Consider the following 22,084-nt stretch of genomic DNA (forward strand, 5'->3'; position numbering starts at 1 on the left):
TATATATTATAATTTATTTCATGAGGTCATGAACAAGCTTTAAACTTTACAGTTGACCCAAGCTTCTCCCTGTTAGCACCGCGTTATTTTCCCTTCCCCCGAGATGCAAATCTCACAGCAATCCCCAGAGTCAAGTGCAGCTATGGGGAGCTGGACAGTTGGTATGGCCAAGCTGGTTTGTATGATCCAAACTGCAAGAGCTGCATTGAACAGTGATAACAGCGAAGAAGAGAGGATATGGCCCCTTAGCACCGGCTCTTTGGTGTTTTCATACTGCAGAATGGAAAAGGACAGGCTCAGACAGAAATCATGTGGAAAATAGGACCAGCTCAGGCGCATAGAGAGTCCTTGTCCTCACTCATTTATCTGTGAATCATTTGCAACTGAACCCTGCCTGGACCCCATGTCTGTTCATGGCCCAGGTGGGCTCTTATATCTACGTTGGTTCTGGAGTGTCTCTGCACTCCTGACACCAGGGACAAGTCCTTTTCCGGGAGTATTTTGTTCCCTCTTAAGTTTTCCTGAGATTTGCAGTTAGGCAGGTTTCCTTGCATAGCAGCTCAGATTGATCAGGAAAGAACTGACTGAAAAATTAAAACCTACCTTTGTGAAAAATGTCTTTGCTACCAAATTGCCTTGCTTTCCTATTAAGAAAATAATGAGAATTTCAATTGTTTATTCCTTTTATTTTTTTGCCTCTCGGAAAGTATTGTCAACAATATTATTGAAACTCTTCAATTACCAGGAGTATGGCTTAAGGGAAGTGAAAATTAGTCAATAGTTTTATAATGTTTTTAATGCATTTTTAATTGAAAAGCACATTATTGGGGAAAATGGATAACAATGGTTGCTTGCTTTAATGAAAAAAAGCTTTAACAGGCATTCTGCAACAGATAATTTTTTTGAAGTTAATCATAGTGACACTCGTTCTGGCAGGTTGGGCCACTGGCGGGTGCCTGGCTGTGCTGGCAGGAACAGGATCCCAGGTGTCCATCCATGCAGGTCACAAGACACTATTTCCAAAATGTTAAAAGAACTTTATTGGATGAGTGGCCGGTTTCTGATCCACCATGAAGTTCCCAACCATCTCATTTGTCTCCTTTTGCTGTTATTTCATTATTACTATTTTATTGCAAAAGCAACCAGGAGGGAGCTGGGTCTAGCATCACACAACTTACCCTACAAGCAGAACGAGGAATTGAATGCGGGAACCTGCCTATAAGCTAGGAATCTTTTATAGTGAGCAGAGATCTGGTCAGTGGAGTTTGGGGAAGATTAATCTCATCCTAATGCAGATGTCTGATCGATTATTTAAATTGGAGACACTCAAAACGGAAACAGAGAAGGCCCTGAGCAACCTGAAGTTGGCAGTATTTCGAGCAGGGGTTGGACAAGCTGACTTCCCTTCCAACCTGGACTTTTTCATTTTTCTATGAACTGCACCAAGAGTTTTGCTGAGTAAGGCTCTCTTAATTACAGCGGGAATGTGGACCACAAGGCTTAGAGGATGGCTCCTTAATTTACCTGATGGGTATGTCAACTGTGTGATTTGAGGAGAAACTAGATGGATATGAGTGTATAATCTCACACCATCCTTGTCTCCTGCTGTGTTTCCACAGGTGTCACCACTGTTCTCACCATGACCACACTAAGCATCAGCGCAAGAAACTCGTTACCTAAAGTGGCGTACGCGACGGCCATGGACTGGTTCATAGCCGTCTGTTATGCCTTTGTGTTTTCTGCGCTGATCGAATTTGCCACCGTCAACTACTTCACCAAGCGCAGCTGGGCTTGGGATGGCAAGAAGGTGCTGGAGGCCCAAGAGATGAAGGTCAGTGTTGTGGCCAAGACTGGGGAGGAGGGGATGGTGAAGAAACGCTGCACGAGAAAGCTGCTCTGGGGCCAGGAGTGGGTAACATGCAGCCCCGAAGTACTTCAGGAGGCTGGATGCTACTTACTGGGGTCCCCAGCTCAGGTCTCGACTGGAGCGGTTCTTGGTGGTCGAGGGAGGAAGGGCTTGGAGGGCTAGGTCTTGCTGTGCTTAGCTGGAGAAAAGCACGCAGGCATGACTGCTCGCTTTTCCCTCTGTCCTCCCGCATGGCCATTTGCTGGTGGAAACATGAATGCATGCATGTTTTGGTCCTGCCCCACTGGTGGCCTCCTCTCTGCAACCTGTAAATGCCCCACTCCATGTTGCTAGCATGCCACATAAACCCAAAAATGCCATGGGATTCCAGCCTCACTAATGGAGATGGTCCCGCTCCACTGTGTCCGTTGCAGCTGGTGTCCCTGACTCTAAGTCTCCCCTCACATTGGCAAGCATGGTGCAGTGATGGGGAGGTCTAATGCTTATGGTGTTGCCCACAGCTGTCAGCAGCTGCTGCTTTGTAAGCCCAGGCCAAGTGGGTGGGTGGGAAGCAAGCAATCAGAAACAGCAATTGGCAGTTAATTAGTGCCTGGCATCACCCACATTTTCCATTCTCGCTTGGGATCAGCCTCTGGCAGCTTCCTTCCTGACAGCCATTGCTACCCCTGCTCATGTCCCCTCCCTTCTACCTGATTTAATCTTGGCTACGCAGAGAATTTGCTTACTGTAGCATGCCACTCCTTGTTTATATTTATTGAATCAATTTGAAAATCAGCTTTGTCCTTGCTCTTGGTTCTGGAGCCTTTGTATTTTTTCTCCTTTGCATTTTAATATGTTGTTTCAAATTGTTGTGGGGCTGTATGCAAATACCTGGCAGAACTGCAGTAACTTCTGGGAAGACAACAGCCCGTCATCTCTCTGGTGTGGAAGTCAAAGCAGAAGAACAGAGGCCTTATGGAGATCCACAGCACTGGGTTTTGAATGCCTCTCCCTTGTGTTTCTTGGGCTTTATCTGTTTGTTTTTGCAGCTGTGGTGTGAGCAACAGTGTTATGGCTCCAGAGGAGGCTAGTTGATGGTTTCCCACTTCCATCATGAACAATAATGTTAAACTGGCCTCTAAAGATAAGCCTTTATCGGCTCATTGGCATAAGCAAAGGATCAGAACAGGTCCTCAATACAGCCGTGTCCCTTTCAGGGATGGGCAAATCAGCACAAAGTCAGGATTCACACAGCCTTGGGCAATTATGTGAACTGGGCACAGCAGGAAAAGCAGCAAAAGCTGAAAAGCTTCAGTTTGTCACAGAAGAAGCAAGTTCCTTCATTTATTCATTGACCCATCACTGCAAGGCTAACAGTGCTGAAACAACAGGGTAAGGGCACTCAGTGTTTGCGCACCTGGTAATCAAACATGAAAACAAAGCAAGACCAGGAACGTTTCAGAGGGAGTGCTCTTTGTGAATCTGCTGCAATGGGTATCAGGCTGGAGAATCAGGAAGGACTCCAGATTTGTGGATGCTTTTTCAAGTCTTGATCTTCACCTAAGAAGGCTAACCCACTCCCTGTCTCTGCAGCTCAGAGAGCTCCTGAAGGATGGTGAACTTTCAGGGAGCATGGGAATACGATGTGTCACTGTATTTGCTTTTCATCTTTATTCCATTGAATATTTCTAAGCAGTGAATTTACTACACAATGAAGGTGCCTCATTGGCTCAGTTTCAGCCTTTAATTAGCTCTTCTTGAAACAATTGACAAACCAGGTGGTTGAAGCCACAAAAGAAAGAGGAGGCAGTAGAATAACTATTGGCATTTTAAGTGTTTGTACCAGGAGTAAAACTAGCAGTGACAAGCTCAGGTTGAGCCCTGGTCTCCGGAGAGCCTTTCCTCCAGCCAAAAAGAATGCTCTTTACTGATGTGATGGCAAGGATCCTCACTCCAGGTTTGATTGTTTCCTTGCATGAACATGAAAAAAAAATCAATAAGCATCAGCCCTTCCCTTACCTTAATGTAGGCAGCATCAATGCTTCTCATCCCATTTGAAAGAAATCTCTACCTTGCAAAAGCTGCTGGTTGCTGACAGCGTGTTCACTCTGTCAGGGCTGGTTCCTTTCTTTCGTTCTCTCTCACCTTCAGCCAACCCATTGGGTTAGATGGGAACAGAGCATTTTTTCAGGTAGGATCTAATGTGATGGGCTGATCTTGGTGCATTGCTGATCTCTGTATCATAACTGATCATGATGATGCTCTGTCTATACCCACGGTTGGGTTCTGGTTCTAGCTCAGAGCTACTCTGCATGGTCTCTGCAGTTCTCTGCAGATATCACCACAGATGTCACCGAAAACTCCCCATAGCGCACACTCTAGTAAGATTTGACTGATGCTTCTTGGACCCAAAGATTTTCCAAGCCTTTCCTGTCTGCCACCAGTAATCACTAACTGTGGATGAAAGATTTCCTCTCTTTTTGTGTGGCAGAGTGGCTGCAACCAACCTAGAGGTGCAGATCCAATTGGAGAGATGTGTCTGGATTTAATGTGGAAAACTTGTTAGTAAAGATGATTTTTAAGAAAACATCATCAGGAGGAAGGTGGGAGATGGCAGTAGTTGGGGAGGAGTGAGAGGCCAAAGAGATTGAAAGATGAGTGGTTTCAGTAGCCAGCAAAGCTCTCTATCTGCAGCATCCTCAAAATACCTTGTGAAAAGGATCCATTTCAGCACAGAAGGGCTGTGTCTGAAGAGAGTGAGATCTACTGCATCCCATCCATCCCAATCATAGGAATGGCCACCTGTGGAGCCAACAAGGTCACATCCTGAGCAGCTGTTACACTGAGAATCCAGAGAGATGTCTATGAATGGTGACTTTGCCACTGGGAAACTCATGAAGTCTGCAAGGATGACATTAACCAGAGAGTTCCCTGCAAAAAAAGTGTTGTCTGTTCCTCAGAATGAAAGATACTTTTGATCTTTGGAAGATGCTTACTTAAATCTACTTCCTCCTACAGATGTATATGCATAAAGTCTGTTTTAGCTCTGTATCTGTGCTTGTATGACATTGCCCTGAAATCCTGGGTGGCAAGAAGCAAAAAAACCAATACAAGTCTGCAGTCAGACTCATGAGAACAAAGAACAACACACTTTGGATGGAGGAAGTCCTGGATCTTTATTCTTCTCACTCTTAAGACAATAATCATAGAATCATAGAATGATTTGGGTTGGAAGGGACATTAAAGACCATCTAGTTCCACCCCCCTGCCATAGGCAGGGACACCTTCCATTAGACCAGGATCCTAAAAGCCTCATTTGGCAAATCTGAAGCTTTCAACTTGATCCAGGTCACTTGGGAATCATACTTCTTTCTCCGTCGTTTCTTTCCATTTGTGACATCTTTGTTTCAATCCCCTGTTTGCCAACTAGAACCAACCTTGACAGGCCACCATTTTCAACCAGTTTGAAGTCTTAGACATTCATGGGGTGCTTCAGACCCATCGTTTTTTTTCTGCCTCACTATGGTAAATATTTTTTTTCCTGAGACTTTCACTTGCTGACTGTGCTCTGCAGCCCATGTATCCTTTGTCCTGCTGCACTTGCAATCACCTGTAGTGCTCCATAGCACTGCAAGGAATTTATGTCCTCAGCATCTTCACTAGAGTCCCTGTATCATTCTTTGACAGCATTTCACCCTCTTCAAACACTATCTATGTGGCCTGTTGGGCTGATTATTGACGCTATACAACCTCTGAGTCTTTGTCTGGTGATCCAGGGAGCATAAAATTATTGGGCTCAGTCCCTCATAATCTGAATGAAGAGACAGGAGGGATGAGTCATGCTGGTTACTCCAGCAGCTGACAGTAACCTGGCGTTGATGCAGCCTGCTTGTTAATGCAGGATTGCATCGTTTGGAGCCTTTGGGTCTGCTCAGGGCTCAGGCGTCTCGGTGTAAAACACGTTGCTGCTGTTCTCTGGTGGGATCAAGTCTCTGGCACGCTGCAGAGGGGAACTTTGGCTGGCATGAAGGCAGAGTGGCATGTTGGCTACAACAGCAACTGCAGTTACTGGGCTTTGAGTTATAGGATACAAATATGTCAGAGACTAGAGCTGCTTGGAGGTCTTTAAAGTGAGTTTCCTCTAGAATGGCAAGAGGCAGAAACCTTGCATTTCTCAAGTATTGCAGATACTAGTGATGGTGACCTTCACAGTGGCCTGTCTGAGGGACAGTGCTTCCAACCCAAATTTCTACCCAAGGAGAAGGTGCAGAGAACTAAATCTCCAGCAGATCATAGGCAGAACCAGTATTTCCCATAATTTAGAGGTTCAGCTGTTAGCTCCTCAACAGAAAGGCCTGAAGACAGGAATTTTTAGCAAAAATGCTATTATTTTCCATTATGTGTGTTGTGGAAGAACCCATCGGACTGCAGTATCCAGGGAACATACATATCTCTAGACCAGCTTTCACAGCTTTTCCCTCAGGAGAGCAGCGCAGGGACAGCTTTGTGAAGTGATTCAATCTCCCTGTGTCCAAACTGGGCCATAAATGCAGGAACTGCTTTGCAACATAGACATTTTAGACGAGTTTTCAAAGCAAATGTGGGGTTTCCTCCTGTTTTTGCACTCTTTCCTTCTGTTTCAGTGGGACATGGGATAAAGGTACAAGGGAAAGGATAGGGCTACTTTGCAGCTGACAGCAATAAGCACATTTTGATTGTCAAAATCTTACCTGAAACATTTATTTATAAAGCACAGCCCAGTAAACTGTAGGCCTGAACCATTTCTTCTGACATCTGAGGAGCAGACCACATCCAGAGTACACATGTGTGCTGTGGTGTAGACACTCACAGCATTCGTATTTGCCTAATATCCCTCTGTTTCAGCCTCCTATTTTCAAATGCCTTTGGCCTGGCAAGACAGATCCATTTTCCAAGCTCTAGGGCAGAAAAGCCAGCCAGGTTGAAAGTGTCACGTCACTTGTATTCATCTTATTCCTGTAACAAATAACGCGGCTGATTAATACTAAAATAATCACAGTGCTCTTCAAATTGCATTCTGCGAACAACAATCTGGTTTTCATTTCGTTGGTGTTTATTAATTATTTTATTACCGCCTGTTGCTGTGTTAATAAGTAATCATACTTAAGCATATGTAAGTATTTCAGAAACATCTTTAGTTCTTTATTTGCTTCTTGTCACCATTTCAGAGGGAAAAGTTCACCTCCTGTGTAGGGGGTACAAGTTAACATGGCTCTAATGATTGCAGAAATCCGTCTCTCAGTTAATCGCTAAAGATCATAATGCTGTCTCCCATAAAATACTATGAATATGGTCTGATCAGTGGTTTAATCTGATCTGGAGTCTGAAGACATTTAGACCTCCTTCTAACAGTAAGTTAATTTCTGTAGTTGCTGGCGTTGTTAGAAGGCTAGAGGCCTGGATGTGTTGTTATTGGAGAGGGGTTTAAAGATGGCACAGAAGTTTGGTTTTAGTGTCTCTCTGAAAATCACTGTGGAAAATTCATTTCCTAAGGTAACCAGAAATGTCCATGGTGATTGTGGACACGTTTAAAATGGAAGTACAGCATGACAGCTAAAGCTCTTGGAGTATCTCTGCAGAGCAGACTAGGTGATTCTGGCCTTTCCAGCTCCCAGTGCTGCCCAGTGATGCTGCTTGCTACCAATTCCCAGGGTGGGGAGTTGATCAAGTCCTGCTGGAACCACTCTATCCTTCTTCTAACGGTCACTTTGTATATGATTCCCTCACATATACATGTAAGGCCATGCCAGGCACCCCTGGGAAATGCCTGGATGAGCCTTACCCTGTGTTTCAGTTGCTTTCGAATAGCAAATGAGATGTGAAGTTACATTTTATTCCATGTTTCTATATTAGGTTCCCACCATGAGTCACTGCTGTGTCTAATACTGCCTCTTGGTGTAACTACAGTGGACACCACATGGAGTACGTAGGTGCTGGGGCATGTAGGGTGCTTGATGTCTGCGTATGAATATATTTCATTCAATGGGCTTCTCCTGCTAGATGATATGGTCTATGGTGAAGCTTGTCTCAAGTCCCTGACAGCAACAGGAAGATCCCCAGAGTGAGGGCAACACCTATCGTGACTTCCTAGCTCCATCTTCCTGTCCTCTTAGCTTCATTAACATCTAAACTGTCTTCAGCATCTTCCATCGTCCTTCAGTACATCACATCTGACACATCAGTGCCTCTTTTACCTCTCACTTATCTCCCTTGATTTGCAGATAGGAAGGCAAGATGAGAGGCTTTCCTCTGCCCTATCGTGCTGTGTTGACCAATCCTGAAATGCCAGGCTAGTGTAAATGCCTTCCATCTGTTCTGTATCTTGCCTGGAGAGGACATGAGGGGCTCTAAAAGGTCTCTCAGTCATTTTGGACATCATTATGTTAAATTGTGAGGTATTCCTGTGAGGTATTCAGTGCACTGAGGCAGTGTATGACATGACCTTGTAATATGGTGCAAAAACATCATCATGCTGTCATCCACATTCTGAAAGCCACTGACTTTCTGCTATTAAAAAAAATAGAACTATAATATATAATCCTCAGTGATGTCTCCTCCTCTCACCTGGCCCAGGATCAGGCCAGCAAATCAGAAAACCAAGCTTTTCCCCCAGGATGACCACATGAAATATTCTTTTCTAAAGGCAACATGCCTGCATCATCTCTCTGTTGCTGAACCTCACATGCAACAGATAACACTGCCCACTTGAGAGAGAAAGCCAGGAGTCTGTATAGTTTGAGCCTAAGTTCACTTATACTGACCTGCCAATATGCAACATAGATCCAGCAGCACTCGGCTGATCAAGAATTCACCCGTCTGGGGCAGCTACTGGTTAAGTGCAGCTGCACGCACCTCTTTATACCACTGCTCTGATCTGAGGGGCTGCAAGGAGGCAACAAACCCAGCTACAAACCCTCAAGGAGCCTAAAAATCCACAACTAAAGCCACTGAATGTGGCTTCAGTTATCTGAGTCACAGCCAGGACCAAGCTGCCAGGCCAGGACCTCTTTGTGCTACGTGCTGCATGCCAGGCTTATACAAAGTAGTTGGTCCACCCTAGTCCAGCACGTCCTTGTGCTCCAGCAGCCCTCAAGTGGCAGATGTCACGGTTTCTGGCCATCTTCTCACCACACCTTCCATCCCTTCCACAATGCCGCCTTCTTGGTCTCTTGCTCCTTGCACCCTTTTTCACCTTCTCACCTGGACAAGCAGGTAAACTCAGAGGACAAAATGTTCTCCATGCAATTCCACAGTCACTTCATCTCTGTTATGTTTTTTTTTCTTCCACCTTCCCTAGAAAAAAGAGCCAGTGGCACTAGCAAAGAAAACCAACAACACCTACAACATTGTTGGCACCACATATGCCCTCAACATTGCCAAGGACCCCGGCCTGCCCACCATCTCCAAGAGTGCTGCTGCCGCCGCTACTGCCACCAACATACCCCACAAGATGCCCCGCCTAGAGGAGAAGCTCCCAGAGAGTAAGAAGACATACAACAGCGTCAGCAAGGTAGACAAGATGTCTCGCATCGTCTTTCCAGTCCTCTTTGCCATTTTCAACTTAGTCTACTGGGCCACATACGTAAACCGGGAGTCAGCTATCAAGGGAATGATCCCCAAACAATAAAACCAGTCACACAATCCTTCCATCAGTGAACACCATCCAGGCAGGAATTCTCCAGGGCTTTCTTATTTCCCGTTTTGTTTAATTATTATTGTTCGTTTGATATTATTAATTATTATTATTACTATTAGATTGTTCTTTTATAATGCAAACAAAACTGTGATTTTATTTTATTCCTGTGTACTTTAGTTTTGTTTTACTTTGATGACGAAAGGGGGAAAAAAAAAAAAGATCGTAACAAGTTGTGCCTCTAACATCTTGAGTCTGATGTCCCCCATCTGTCCAAGTCACCCTGTGCCTCCATCTCTCCTCCTCCACCTCCTGCTGTTACCACGGTCTGCATGCCGCTACCATTGCACACTCTGCTCTGCCGGGGGCTTCTGCTGCGGTCCAGCCCCTCCTCCTCTTCTGTGATGGGCTCCCTTAGCATGGTGGATGCTCCTGGTGATCTGGACGTAAGGATGTGGAGACCTCTGGAGTCAGTCAGCCAGCCCAGGCTGCTCCTCAGTGCTTGGCACTTGGTGCCAGGTGGTCCTCCCCAGGCTGTGGATGCAGGTGGGTTGGTCCATTGTGCCCAATGGCTGCTGGGTGTCAACCCATCACTGCTGTTGTCAGTGAGGCCATTGCAGGAGTAGAACAGGGTGGCAGCATCTTGTAGGTATCTACAGGGCTTCTTCCTCTCTCTCTTCACCAAGCCCAGCTGCTGGTTTCCTTCATGTCTCTCCACAAACAAGAACAGGTGAGAAGGGTCTTGTCTGTCTGCCATCCTGCTCCACTGGAGCAGTTCATGTTAGAGGGTGGGGTGGTTCCTATCAGAGAAATAATTTTTCTCAGGCACAGCCAGGAAACTTCACAATGCCTTGAAGGAGATGGTAGCTGTGAGGCCACATGCATTCAGCATCAGGACTGGAAGCCATAGAGTTTGTGTTCAGATGGGTTGTTTATCACTTTCTCTTGGCCTCATCCACCTATCTTTCCTCTCTGTCTCTGCCCCTTCTTCCAGCTCCCTGTTCATCTTCCTTTGGCTATTCAGCAGCCCTCAGTAGTATCTCACTGGTGGATTTAGGCAGAGAAGCCCCTGCCTCTCAGGTAAGCCACACTGCTGGAAAGGAGCACCACCCAGGGAAGTCCAGCTCATGGCACACTCCTGCTTCAGTGCACCAGAGCAGCAGTGATGATGGTTCAGGCCAGCTTAGGTGCAGGCTGTTTCCTGTGGGACACAGCAGGGGCCACCCTGACGCCTGTGAGGGTGAGCCAAGGGACAGCTGGTCCCCAAGTACCTCCCTGCCCCTGGTGGACAGATGCAGCTGAGCATCCTCAGCACCACGGGGAAGCAGCAGAAGGGGCTTTTTCAAACAGCAGGGTGGTACGGCTGTCCTGAAGAGCCATGTGAGCCAGGTGCCATCCCACAAAGCCATTGAGATAAGACCCAACTCTAACACCTGCACACTCTTCAAGGAAAGCCCTCCAGTGTCTTGGAGAGAGGCTTTTTCTCCCTTCCTGGTAACAACAGTCAAGGGCCCAAACCAGTGGTTATCGCCTTCCCATCAGCAGCAGCAGATGGTAGCATCCAAGCCTTCTGTCCCCCCTCCTTGGTGCCTGGACCCATGGACACAATGTCCTGCTACAAGGAAGGCCACCTTGTGCCTGGTGAGTTCTCATCCCCAGCCCATGGGCAGCACTGATCCTGCCAGCATCCGTTCTCCAGTGGGATGCACCCCCTTTTTCCTAGGCCTCCCTTTGTCCCTGCGACTGTCCCCCTGAGCTGCCCTTAGTACATTTTGGGTGCATGCAACCAGGCCAAGGCAGCAGCACCCCCAAGGTGATATCTTCAGTATTGCTTTGAGCCACTGTGTCAAGCTCCGTTTCCCCTGCCCATGCAGGAGCAGGGCTGAGTGCAAGGCACAGGATTTGCCCCACCTGGAATATCCATGGGGATGGGCAGGATGGAGTGGGGAAGGCCAGGGCACTTTGTCCTGCAGCATGGGTGACATTTGTGCATGTCCTGCCCGTCCCTTACCAATCTTGCTAGCTCAGCAGCGGTGCAGTCGCTCCCCCTGCCTACAGCCGCGGTGAGGAGAGTAGCTCGGAGACATTTAGCTCAGCCCCCAGCAAGTTCAGTCCAGGAGCACATCCACACCAGCAGGCAGCATCAGTCGAGGGGGTGGCAACCCTTGCCAAGCTGATGCTAAGGAAACCAGCTCTCTCCATTTCCTCCCCCCCCATCATTTGCACCCCAAACAGCCCATGACATTTCTACAGTGCCTTTCATCCCTGAGGGCTCCCTGTTGGGTGGCAAGGGGCACCCAGCATCAAGTTGGACGAACAGAGGGAGGGTGCACCATCCCTTGTCCTTCTGCCAGGCAGAGGGGACATTTCAGCTGGTTTTGCACCTAGGGCACGTGGTTCCTCCAGGCACTGGCCTGCTGCTGCTGCTGCAGCCACCCCGCTCCGACAGCCCAGCTGCCTCCATACTGCCCCATCGCAGTACCCCTCACCACTGACGCCATCCCACCATCCCCTCCAGCAGCGAGTGCCATTGCTGCCACCCTTCTGCTCCCAGGGCTTTCCAGTGGGAAGTGCGACACTAACCAGCCATGAGGCTGTTTGTTTTGGAAACTACTTGGATGTCATTTTCTTAAATAAGCTAGATGAAGTGTATCTCATAAAACATTCATGTCACTATAATACTCAGGCCTAAGTGAATGGAATAGAAATCCTATAAAAATCAAAACAAACACAATAAAATGGTAACAAAGAGTATATTGTGTTTACTAATGGAATTACATCAAAGGCAAGTTTAAATACAGGATCCAGTGGCTTAGCTAACTTGAGCTGGTCCTGGCGCAGAGGTGCCCTCTTCTGCTAGCCTGGGCATTCCCCAAAATCCCCTCTACCCTGAGGGCCACGTCCTATCACACGTCACCTTTCTACCTCTTCCTGTGTCTGTCGGTGCCTGCTTCATAAAGCTCTCTGTAACTTGTCAGGTCTTACCTGCAGCTTCTCAGCAGCCCAAGCCCCCACAGGCTCTGCCTTTGCTGCCTGCCTGGGGCCACATAGGCTCAATGTGCCGGGGCTGGACCTCTCTGCAGTGCTGGGTACAGCATTGGGGCAGCATCTGAGCCCCTTCCCTTCCCGTGGGTGATCCCATCTGTCTCGCTGAACCATCAGGGTGAATCTTCTGCCAGTCTCTTCCTCCAGTCCTGCCCTCTCTGCGACGTCAAGACTCTTGTCCCTCCCCGGGACACAGTCCACCGAGCTGGCTTGCTGGTGACACCCGTCTGCTGGCTCCTCTTTGCTCTTCCCGGCTCCAAAAACTTTGCTTTCTGCCTGATAAAAGGCTGCCTTTCTGGATCTGTGTTAGCACGCCTTGAAAGCCAAGTCTATTCTCACCAAAGCCTGGCACTGGCTCTGGGTCTTTTTGCCAGCTGGAAGCAGAAATACCAGCATCCTTTGGTTAAAGACAACAAACCAAACAGGATTTGTAGTTTGGCATCCAAGCAGGGAAGCATTTCGGGAAGATAGTTATAAATAAGTGGTTTAACATCTCCTGCCAGCAGACATCACAGAGAAGATAATGTTCTTTTTTAAAAAAAAAAAAAATCTGACAGCAGCTCAAATTGGGACGTTTCCTTTCCAGCTGATGAAAGGCTGCTGATGGGGGCGTCTTCTAAGGGCATGCCAGGCCAGAGCTAACCTAGCATCAGTTACTGGGGTTTACTGGTTGCTGTGATGATATCTAAGGGCTCCATTTTTATAATTGATTCTACATAGGAATAGATCTGTACTTGGCCATTGACAGTCTAATCCACAGTTGTGCACAAGGTGGGCACTTCATTTTGCTGTGACCCTCAAGACTCTAATATTTTTCTTTTCTGGCAAGGCCCAAAGCCTCCCTGACTTGATGAGAGTTTTCCAGGCAGGGATTAGAAGTCTTTAAGGGTGATAAAAAATTATCTGTTCAGTCCGTGCTCCTGTTTTGTCGCTTGTACCACCTGGGACATACACAGTGCAGTCCAAGCCTGCAGTTACGTTCCTCCTGAAAATGTCAGAGGGAAATTTTGGCGCTGGCAGCTTGCTTTTTGCCCTCCTCTGAAGCAGCACATGTGCAAAAGCATTGCAGTTTTCAGGAGCTCCATGCCCCGGGGAGGCGAGGGATGGTTCAGCTGAGGTCCTCCAAGTGGGCAGGAAAGGCAGCACGTGGTGGCTGCCAGCGCTGTGTTAGCGCTGTGACATTTCTGTGGGGTGATGTGAGAGGGATGGGAGAGAAGTGGTCCCTCAGTACCACCCATTCTTCTAAAGGGCTGATGGAGTTACCCCCATTCAACGTCTCAAAAGCTTCTTGAACATCACCAAGCAGGACTGTGACACTCAAGACAGAGCTTCCTGGTTCTCCTTGCATGGAGCTCAGCATAAGCAAAGCTGGCTTCCCCACTCCCTAGGCTTTACAGGCAAGGGTTGTGGCCATCACAGCTCACCCCTGTCCTGATCCCCACCAGCTTGATGGCACTGTTCATTCGCTGTAGGGCATCCCCTGTGCAAGCCCTCTTCCCCAAATCGTATGCCCCTCTGGGGCCACACTTCAACCCACCCAATCAAACATCCATGTGGATTTTGTAGACTGGAGAGAAAAAACATTTCCTTGACTCCTTGGTGGATATTGGGGGTGGGGAGGGCTCAGCCAGGGTGAGGGGCACATTCATGAAAACATAAATCCTCTATTAATGTCAAAGTAGGAAGAAAAAAGTCCAAACAATTCACCAATCCTCCCTCCATATCAAGCTAAACTACTCCTGAAGGCATTTTTGGCAGGAGGCCACAGCACAGATTAAATTGATGGCTTCCAGGTATAAGTATTTACTGTTTGACCTTGTTATTGTTCAGTCAGCCAAAGGTTTTTACATATATATATATATATATGCATGTGTGTGTGTATATTTATGCTTACAAACTCTTTATATCTAAAAGTCAAACTTCTCTCCATTTGAAAGATAAAATGGCCACTTTCAATTATTTAACTTCCCTCTCATTCTCTCTGCTAAATCTTCTGGAAGGGACTTGCATCCCCCTCTGCTGGTTCTCAGATGGCTTTGGGAGGCATTGGGAACAAGGGAGAAGTCTCTCTCCACGCTGGGGTCTCAGTGCAGGTTTGCTGCCTGGACCAAGGTCACTGCTGGCAGCGTTGCCCAGCACCTTTCAGGAGAACTTAGTCCCAGATGTCCCACATTCTCCAACACAGCCCCTCATCCTGTCCTGGACACCAGGATGTTCCCAGGAAGGCAGCACTGCTTTTCAACAGCTGAATGCCATAAGCAATTACTCCTCAGCCCATAGCAGAACTTAGGAATGTTTAGCTGAGCATTGCAATGGGGTTTGGGGTCTCCACCCTCAACCTGCTCCAGAAGGGAGCACAAAAACTTACGGGATCCATTCCAGCTGTCCTTGGCAAAAGAACACTGCAGGTAGGGGCTGCACTTCAACTTGGGCTCTTCTGCAAAGCAAAGAGAAGCACTGGCACTTGGCCACTGCTTGCTGCTCATCCAGGTGGGATGTGCTGATACATGAATACGTGCTGGTTGTGGGAGGGGTCAGCCAAAGCATAGGCCTTTGCTGCCACTGTGTCCTGGACCCACACCTGATCTCACCTCAGCACAAGCAGGACCAAAGGCTGGGCAGCCTATGGGCAGCGGGGCCATGGTAAGTAAGTGATGAGCAGCCCATAGCAATGGTACCCACCATCAACTCCCTTAATGTCACCCCTTCATCTCCCCCTGTCTTAGGAGAAACTTTTAGGCAGTGATCCTTGTAGTTCCTTGTAGCTCCTCTATTCCCTCCTCTGCTGCTGGAGAATGGCTCTCACAGTCAGCAGCGATCGCCTCCTGTGCCTTGTGGTGTCCCAGCCATGAGAATGAAGGATGTCACCACCCATAAGTAAACAAAACCAATTCTCTTTCTGGGTCTTTGCCTGCCTCCCACCACGGGCATCTGTGCTGGTTTAAAGAGCAGAGAGCTTTAGGCTTGGGTTAGTCTTAATGTTTGACCTGTCCTCCTTCACCACAAGTGGGATTATGCTGGTTTTTTGCTCACGAAGCTCTAGGACAAAAATACAATGTTCTGGCTACTCTTTCCTATTTCCTATTGTCCCAGTCCCCACCATGTGCAAATCTTTTCTGTACATAGCTTTAATGATCCCATCTGCCTAGAGAGGGAAGCCTGGTACCAGGTTTGCTACATGAGCCAGGATGCTCCCACAGTCTTTGAAGGTTCTTGGCTCTTTGCTGCTGCTTGAAGGTCCTGTCAACTTGATTCATGTGACACTGCTAGCAGCACACCGTTTCCCCTGAGGTGTCTGTCGATCTCTCCAGTCTTTTTGCAGGGCACCCATGAAACATAATGGCAATCACACATTGAACAATGTGATTTTTTGCGACCATAAGAAAAGGTAGGGGCACGGTTGGGAACCCAAAGTCATCGCCACATTGCCTTTGCTAGGCTCTATCTAGAGTTGAAGGGCTCTTCTCAGGCACCCATCAAACATAATGGCAATCACACATTGAACAATGCGATTTTTTTGCAACCACAAAAAAAGGTAGGGGCAGGGTTGGGAACCCAAAGTCATCGCCACATTGCCTTTGCTAGGCTCTATCTAGAGTTGAAGGGCTCTTCTCAGTTGTCACGAGGGAGTTTCTCAGCCCACTAAATCTAGTCAGGTGGCCACAAATATCCCTTCATGAAGTCGATTTTCACTGTTGACTGGCTTGGGGATAGCCACAGGCGAACGTCCTATCTGCAGATGAGGGCACCTGCTGCTCCTTTAGCTGCAGCCCTGGTGCCAAGGGTAGGAAAAGTTGCATTAGCATCGCACTAGGGCAGCCCATCACAGGAAAGAGCACACCACTACAAACCACCAGACAGTACGTTCATTTTCACTGCCTCAGGTTCAGTCTGTGTCCTGGTACGTCTTTTGCTTTGTTTTCCATCTTGTGAGACTCTCTTTACTCCACTATGAGAAAGAATCTAGCCGGCAGCAGTTTAATGCATGACAATCCTGTTGTTACAGCTGTAAATAACTAACAACTAGAAAAAAAATGCATTTTTTTACATTTTTGTGTTGATTTTATTTTCTCTATTGACTAGCTGGTAGCCACTTTCTTAAGGGATTTCTCACGGAAACTGTGACCTTTCTTCTCTCTGTTTCTTTCTCTTTCTGAGATTTGTGTTTCAAATGCTTTTTGGTGCAATCCTCAATGCCTGTTTGTATATTTGAATCATATTTTTCAACCTTTGCTGGAAAAAAAAAACCACCCAAAACCAAAAACAAAAAATTGCCCATTCTAATTGGCGGGATTTTAAGTCCTGCAGTTTTTTTCAGCTTTTAGCTTTTTCACTGAGTTAAAGCAACAGAAAAATGTCTCGAAAACTTACAGTGAAGTTCTGAAGAGAGATCAGAAAACATCAGAAAAAAGAACTACATGAATAAGATCATCAAGCTGAGTGGAGGAGGAGGACTCTTCTGACCACCTACTAACCTCCTGATCTAACACACAAAGCGGGACTAGACCTTGTCACTGAATTTAATCACTCCGCTTTCCCACTCTACCCACTCTCTCGAACTCCAATCAAAACAAATAAAAATTCATATTTTAAAAAAATCCATGTCATGTTTCTTTTTTCCCATGGTCTGTTTCTCAAAGCCAGATGATGTTGCCGTCCAAAGGGATGGGGAGCCCAGGGAGCTGAATCCTCTGGGATTCAGGCTACCTGCACACTTGGGGAGTTTGTCCCAGTGACGAGCAGACAAGCTACCCATGAACAAATAGATATTCCAGGGGAAGATAAAAGAGCTTGAAAATATCCCATGGTTCCTATCATGTCATGTTTAAATTGCTTTCCTTTCCAATGGCATGGGAGTGAACGGCACAAGGTATGTTCAAGGCAAGTTGGCTGGGGAATTTGGGAACCAGTTCAAAGATGGGATGGTGGTGGTGTGATGGGTGGACAAGAAGGAGACCCTGAGGTGTGTTCTTTCCCTGTTAGACTTTGCTTTTCCAGTACAGCTCCTCGGCATTTCTCTTTGTAGAACATGAATCAAGTTTTCTGCTGCTCTAGAGGCAACTAGAAGACGCCCTGTCCAAGACAGTGGTTTATCCAAGCCACGACAAACACTTCTCCAGCTGAATCATGCCTTAAAGAAACCCTGGTGGGGAGAAGGAGATGGAGGCTCTTAGCCCAAATGTCTTTGACCATGTGGTAAATTGAATGTGTGCCAGGGAAAGGTTATAGGCAGTTCAGCCCACCCTGCTATGACTTCCACCGTCACTTTGGTCCACCCGAACAGCTTCCAGGCATGACTTGGGATTTACCATGGTCCAGAGAGCTTTTCTGTGAGGAGTTCTGATTTTGGCTACCCTGGTTTTGCCATGCCACATCACTCGGACAGTGTAACATCTGTCCAGGTGACTGTGCAGTCTGCTGATAAGGAAGTTCAAGGTGTAGGGGCTTCATTTGGACATTTCACTGCATCTCCTTTGATGCACAGGAAGCTATATTTAGCAACTAATAGAAAGAAGGATTTTTCTCACTGTGTAGGAAGATCTGAAATAAATCTCTTCAAATGCAAAAGCAGAAGAAAAATCACCTGCAAGAAAGGGTGAAGTTCTTCGTATCACAAAAAGTTTGAAACATCCTATGTTCCCCTGTGATTTTGTTCTGCATTTTTGGCTACATTTTAGCTAAAAATATTGATGATTTACCCAAGTCCCACATATTCAATGAGGAATTTTTCCTCCCTCAATTACCGCTGGGAAATAGCAGGGGAAGCAAATAACTCCAGTGTCATCGTCAGTTCTTTTCCACGCCTGAAGAAGGAACGAAATGCCCTCCCCCTTCCCCGGATCCCCTGAGCACCATCTGGATGCTGCACCAGGGACTTGCTGGCGGGACAATATCTCTCAACATATTGCAACCTTGAACGAAAAAAAAGTTATGCATTTGAATTTGCTGCATTCAGCTGAATCCTCCTTCTTGTTCAGAGATTCGGATGACAGAAGAGGCTCGGGAGTGCCGGGGCTCACAGCTGCTGTGGCAGATGGATGGTTACCACGGGTCTTAGCGGCACAGGCTGCATACTTATGTCTTCCTGAGGAAGGAGCATAGATCATGACCTCGGCAAGAGCAGGCAAGGAAGGAGCCTATGGCTGTTTTAAACCATAAAAGCTAGAACCTGAAGTTTTCACCACTTTTCCCACCACCCCCCCCGATCCGAGTCCTTCCTCAATCAAAGCCGCACGGGGTTGGTCCCAGCCTGAAAAGATCTTCCTGACTCAGAAGACAAAAATAAACAGCCATGTGAAAAGCTTCCCTGCATTATCAGTTCTCTATCTGAACCTGGAACAAGGGCCCTGAAGAGGAACAGAGTGTAATTGCAGTGTCCACAGAAAAGAAATACTAATGAAAACAGGCAGAGCCAGGAGAATTGGCGGAGAAGAGGCATAGCTGAGCAAGTATTTATTACCCTGGCACTTAGTGCTCAGGCTGACAGGTGCCTTAGGAATGCAATAGCCAGGTTTTATTATTAGATGCTTATACTACAGCAGTGCCCAGGGTAGGGGCAAACCATTGATGTGTGGCTCCCGAGGTGCCAGATGTTGAGGAGGAGATAAATGTGTCCCCTGTGCCAGGCTGTAATGTGGCTGTCAGGGACTGCTCAGCCCCAGAGCTCTATGAAGAAAAAGGTTCCCTGGGATGCAGTGGTTGTCTTTTCCTTCCAAAAAGTGGCTGTTCCAGAAGCCTCTTCTGTGAACCACCTCCTCATGAGGTAGAATGAGTGCTCCAAAGCCAGCCGTGTGCTAGCCTTCATGCATTTGGGTGGTATGATCAGAAACACCAGGTTCCCTCTGCGGAAGGAACTCTCTTCTCTGGTTCCTTCATCCTGTAAGACCAGTAGGTCCAACACTGCACGACTTCTGCTCGCAGGGCTCTTCCCAGGACCATCACTGTGCTGGCTGCCTTGTCAGCAAACAGCGCTTTCTTCTGCAAAGCACAATTCCTCCTGACCACGCTCATCCATCAGCAGCTTGTCACCAGGAACATGGCCTGAGAATCTGCGGTTGCTCCACTCCATGGAGAACACCCTCACTTGGGTGTGAGGTGGCAGATTTGTAGCTTACTGGGATTCATTCTCCCGTACACTTTCACGCGTTTGCAGGCTGCAGGGCCTCACGAGGGATCCTGAAATTCACCACCACAAACACGTGCTCACTACAATTGGAGGTGGGAAAAAGCAGCTGTGACTTTCCTGCTGCATCCATCACCTTCCCTTTTCACACTCAGCTCGGTGATGAGTTAACAGCAGCCAGAGCAGAGAGGGGGGGCCCACTTCCCAGCACAGACACGCTCAGCTTCTTCTGCTGATCCTCAGTGACCTTCATGGGGCTGAAGATGTCCTCTTTTCCTCCACCCCTGAGCAGGTAGCAAGCTGGGCTGTGGAGGGGACTGGGCAATGTTGGGTCCCGTTCTTGGACAATCATGCAGTGTTACCAACAAAGCAGGTGTCTACCCCAGGTACTGCCGTGTTTCCTGCTCCAGGGCAGGACTACCAGAGGTGGGACTCATCTCCTATACCCCACTCCTGGGGCTACCTTTGCAGTGGAAGGGTGTGGAAGACCCAGTTTTGGGGCACTGGGGTGGGACAGAGGAGTCAACAAGCCCAGGGACAGCAGGGACCCTGGGCTGACCAGGGCTGCACCACCCCCCTCCCCATGGCCACCCTTTTGACTAGCAGAGAGAAAATGTCTCTGAAAACAGCACCAGGATTTTCTTCAGAAGGGGAGAGGTAGAGGAGGTAGCGGAGCATGAGGCATTTTAAAAAAGCACTTTGGGATCCCTGATAAGTAACAATCTAGGCATTGACAGCAGTGGTTTAAGCAGAGGCAGTATAGCAACTGTGATAGTTTAAGGACATAAGTGAGGCAAGACTGGTAGGAAAAAGCAATATTTTTAATATTACACAGATAGCACAGCTGGGGAGATGAAGCCAAGCTTTCAGGCCTGCAAAGTCTCCTTCGGATGTGGTGCCATAAACTTCTGGCTTAGGCCTGGGAAGGGCTGGGCTGGCTTCATTAATGAGGCAATCAGCAAGCCAAGGCTCCTATGCAGAGTAGCAAGTTGCTTATAAGGGGAAAGGTAATTTTGGGGCTTCTGAGAAGCATGGGGGAGAATAGAAGACAAAATAGTATTGCTAAGTTTGTTCAGAGAAAGAAATAAAAGCACACAGTGATCTAGATTTAAAAAAAAATTAAAAAGATAGAAAAAAATGCATATAATACAGAAAGAACCCTTCTCTAAAACCAGTTCACAGTTTTCTTAGCACATGCAGGTTTTACAGTTGCTCAAGAGCCCTGGAAACAGCAAGTCTCCAGTCTGATGGCAGCTCAGCTATACATCAACCCAGACCTGTGCCTGAAATGACCATAATTCATCATTGCATCTCCTGGCATTCGAGGGAAGCTACTTAGGCTCCTCTTAAAATTTCTCTTTGCTACTGTGAATCTGTAAACATCTGTACCGGACTGTAATCCCCAGTTTGACTGTAAAACTTGCCTTTGCCTTCATACTGCCTTATTACACCCAGCTTAAATCATGAGGGGTAGCGAGACAGGGTTGATAAGAAGGATTTATTATGCTTGAATGACCATCTATAGTAATTCATTGCTGAGCGACTCCGTCTCCCTCCTCTGGAGAACAGCTGCTGCCAGAATACACTCATTTTCAAGTGTGAATCCTCAATCAATGAGGATCAGAAGACCTCACTCACATCCTCATTGGGAGGAGAGGATTGGGTTCACCTGGCCATGGTTATAAGGGGAAGCATCTCTAAGCAAGTGCCTTGTGAAGGCCCTGGCCCAGAGGAGATATGAAGGCTGACCTGCAGGTGGTCCTGGGCAGGAGAAAATCCTGAGGTGGGGGTTTGTCATCACACAACAGTGTTGTGATGTCCTGGGTAAGGACCATGGATGTGCAGAGTTCCTCACCTTGGGATAAGGATGTTCCAGGTGCTGGGGGGAAGGAGCCCTGGGTGCATCATGCAGCAGCCACAGACACCTCAAGGAGCTGCATTTTACCCAAGGCAGCAATTCCTCTCCCTCTTTGGGTTTCCATGTAGATAGCATAATGCAGACCAGCTTCCTGAGAGTCAGCATCCCCACTGGGAATGCTAACGGCCACCTACTGGGATGTGCAGGTGACTGTGCCACCTCCCAAGGTGGAAATCAAGTCCAACTTGTAACAGGGCAGAGCTGATCCACTTCTGTAGCCCTGCAAGGGTACTGGGTGGAGGTGAGCCTTTCTGGTACGTTTTTAAAGAGTTATTGCTGGGGAGCTGGGTGACATTTTCCCTCCTTTGCTAAGTTTAGAGCGTAATAGCTATCCTGCTTCTTTGGGCTTTGCAGTCCTTTTTGCAGTCCTGCTGTCCGGGCATCTCATTTGTGTAATTTAGTTGGGTCCTGGCTAATAATGACGTCATGTAAAACCAATTCATTCTGCTGGACCAAGTGTGGGCTTTGTTGTCATGGTAA

General features: G+C 47.4%; 1 protein-coding gene across 1 annotated transcript; it reads left to right on the top strand.

The window, feature by feature from the left end:
* The first annotated feature begins 1,624 nt into the window (after positions 1–1,624).
* On the top strand, positions 1,625–9,743 carry LOC104543316 (gamma-aminobutyric acid receptor subunit alpha-3-like). Its single transcript, XM_010187897.1, has 2 exons — positions 1,625–1,831; positions 9,183–9,743. The coding sequence occupies exons 1-2, from the start codon at positions 1,640–1,642 to the stop codon at positions 9,510–9,512; spliced, it is 522 nt and encodes a 173-aa protein (XP_010186199.1). The 5' UTR covers positions 1,625–1,639; the 3' UTR covers positions 9,513–9,743.
* The last annotated feature ends 12,341 nt before the right edge of the window (positions 9,744–22,084 follow it).

Source organism: Mesitornis unicolor, unplaced genomic scaffold (assembly GCF_000695765.1).
Source record: "Mesitornis unicolor isolate BGI_N332 unplaced genomic scaffold, ASM69576v1 scaffold24597, whole genome shotgun sequence".
Lineage (NCBI taxonomy): Eukaryota > Metazoa > Chordata > Aves > Mesitornithiformes > Mesitornithidae > Mesitornis > Mesitornis unicolor.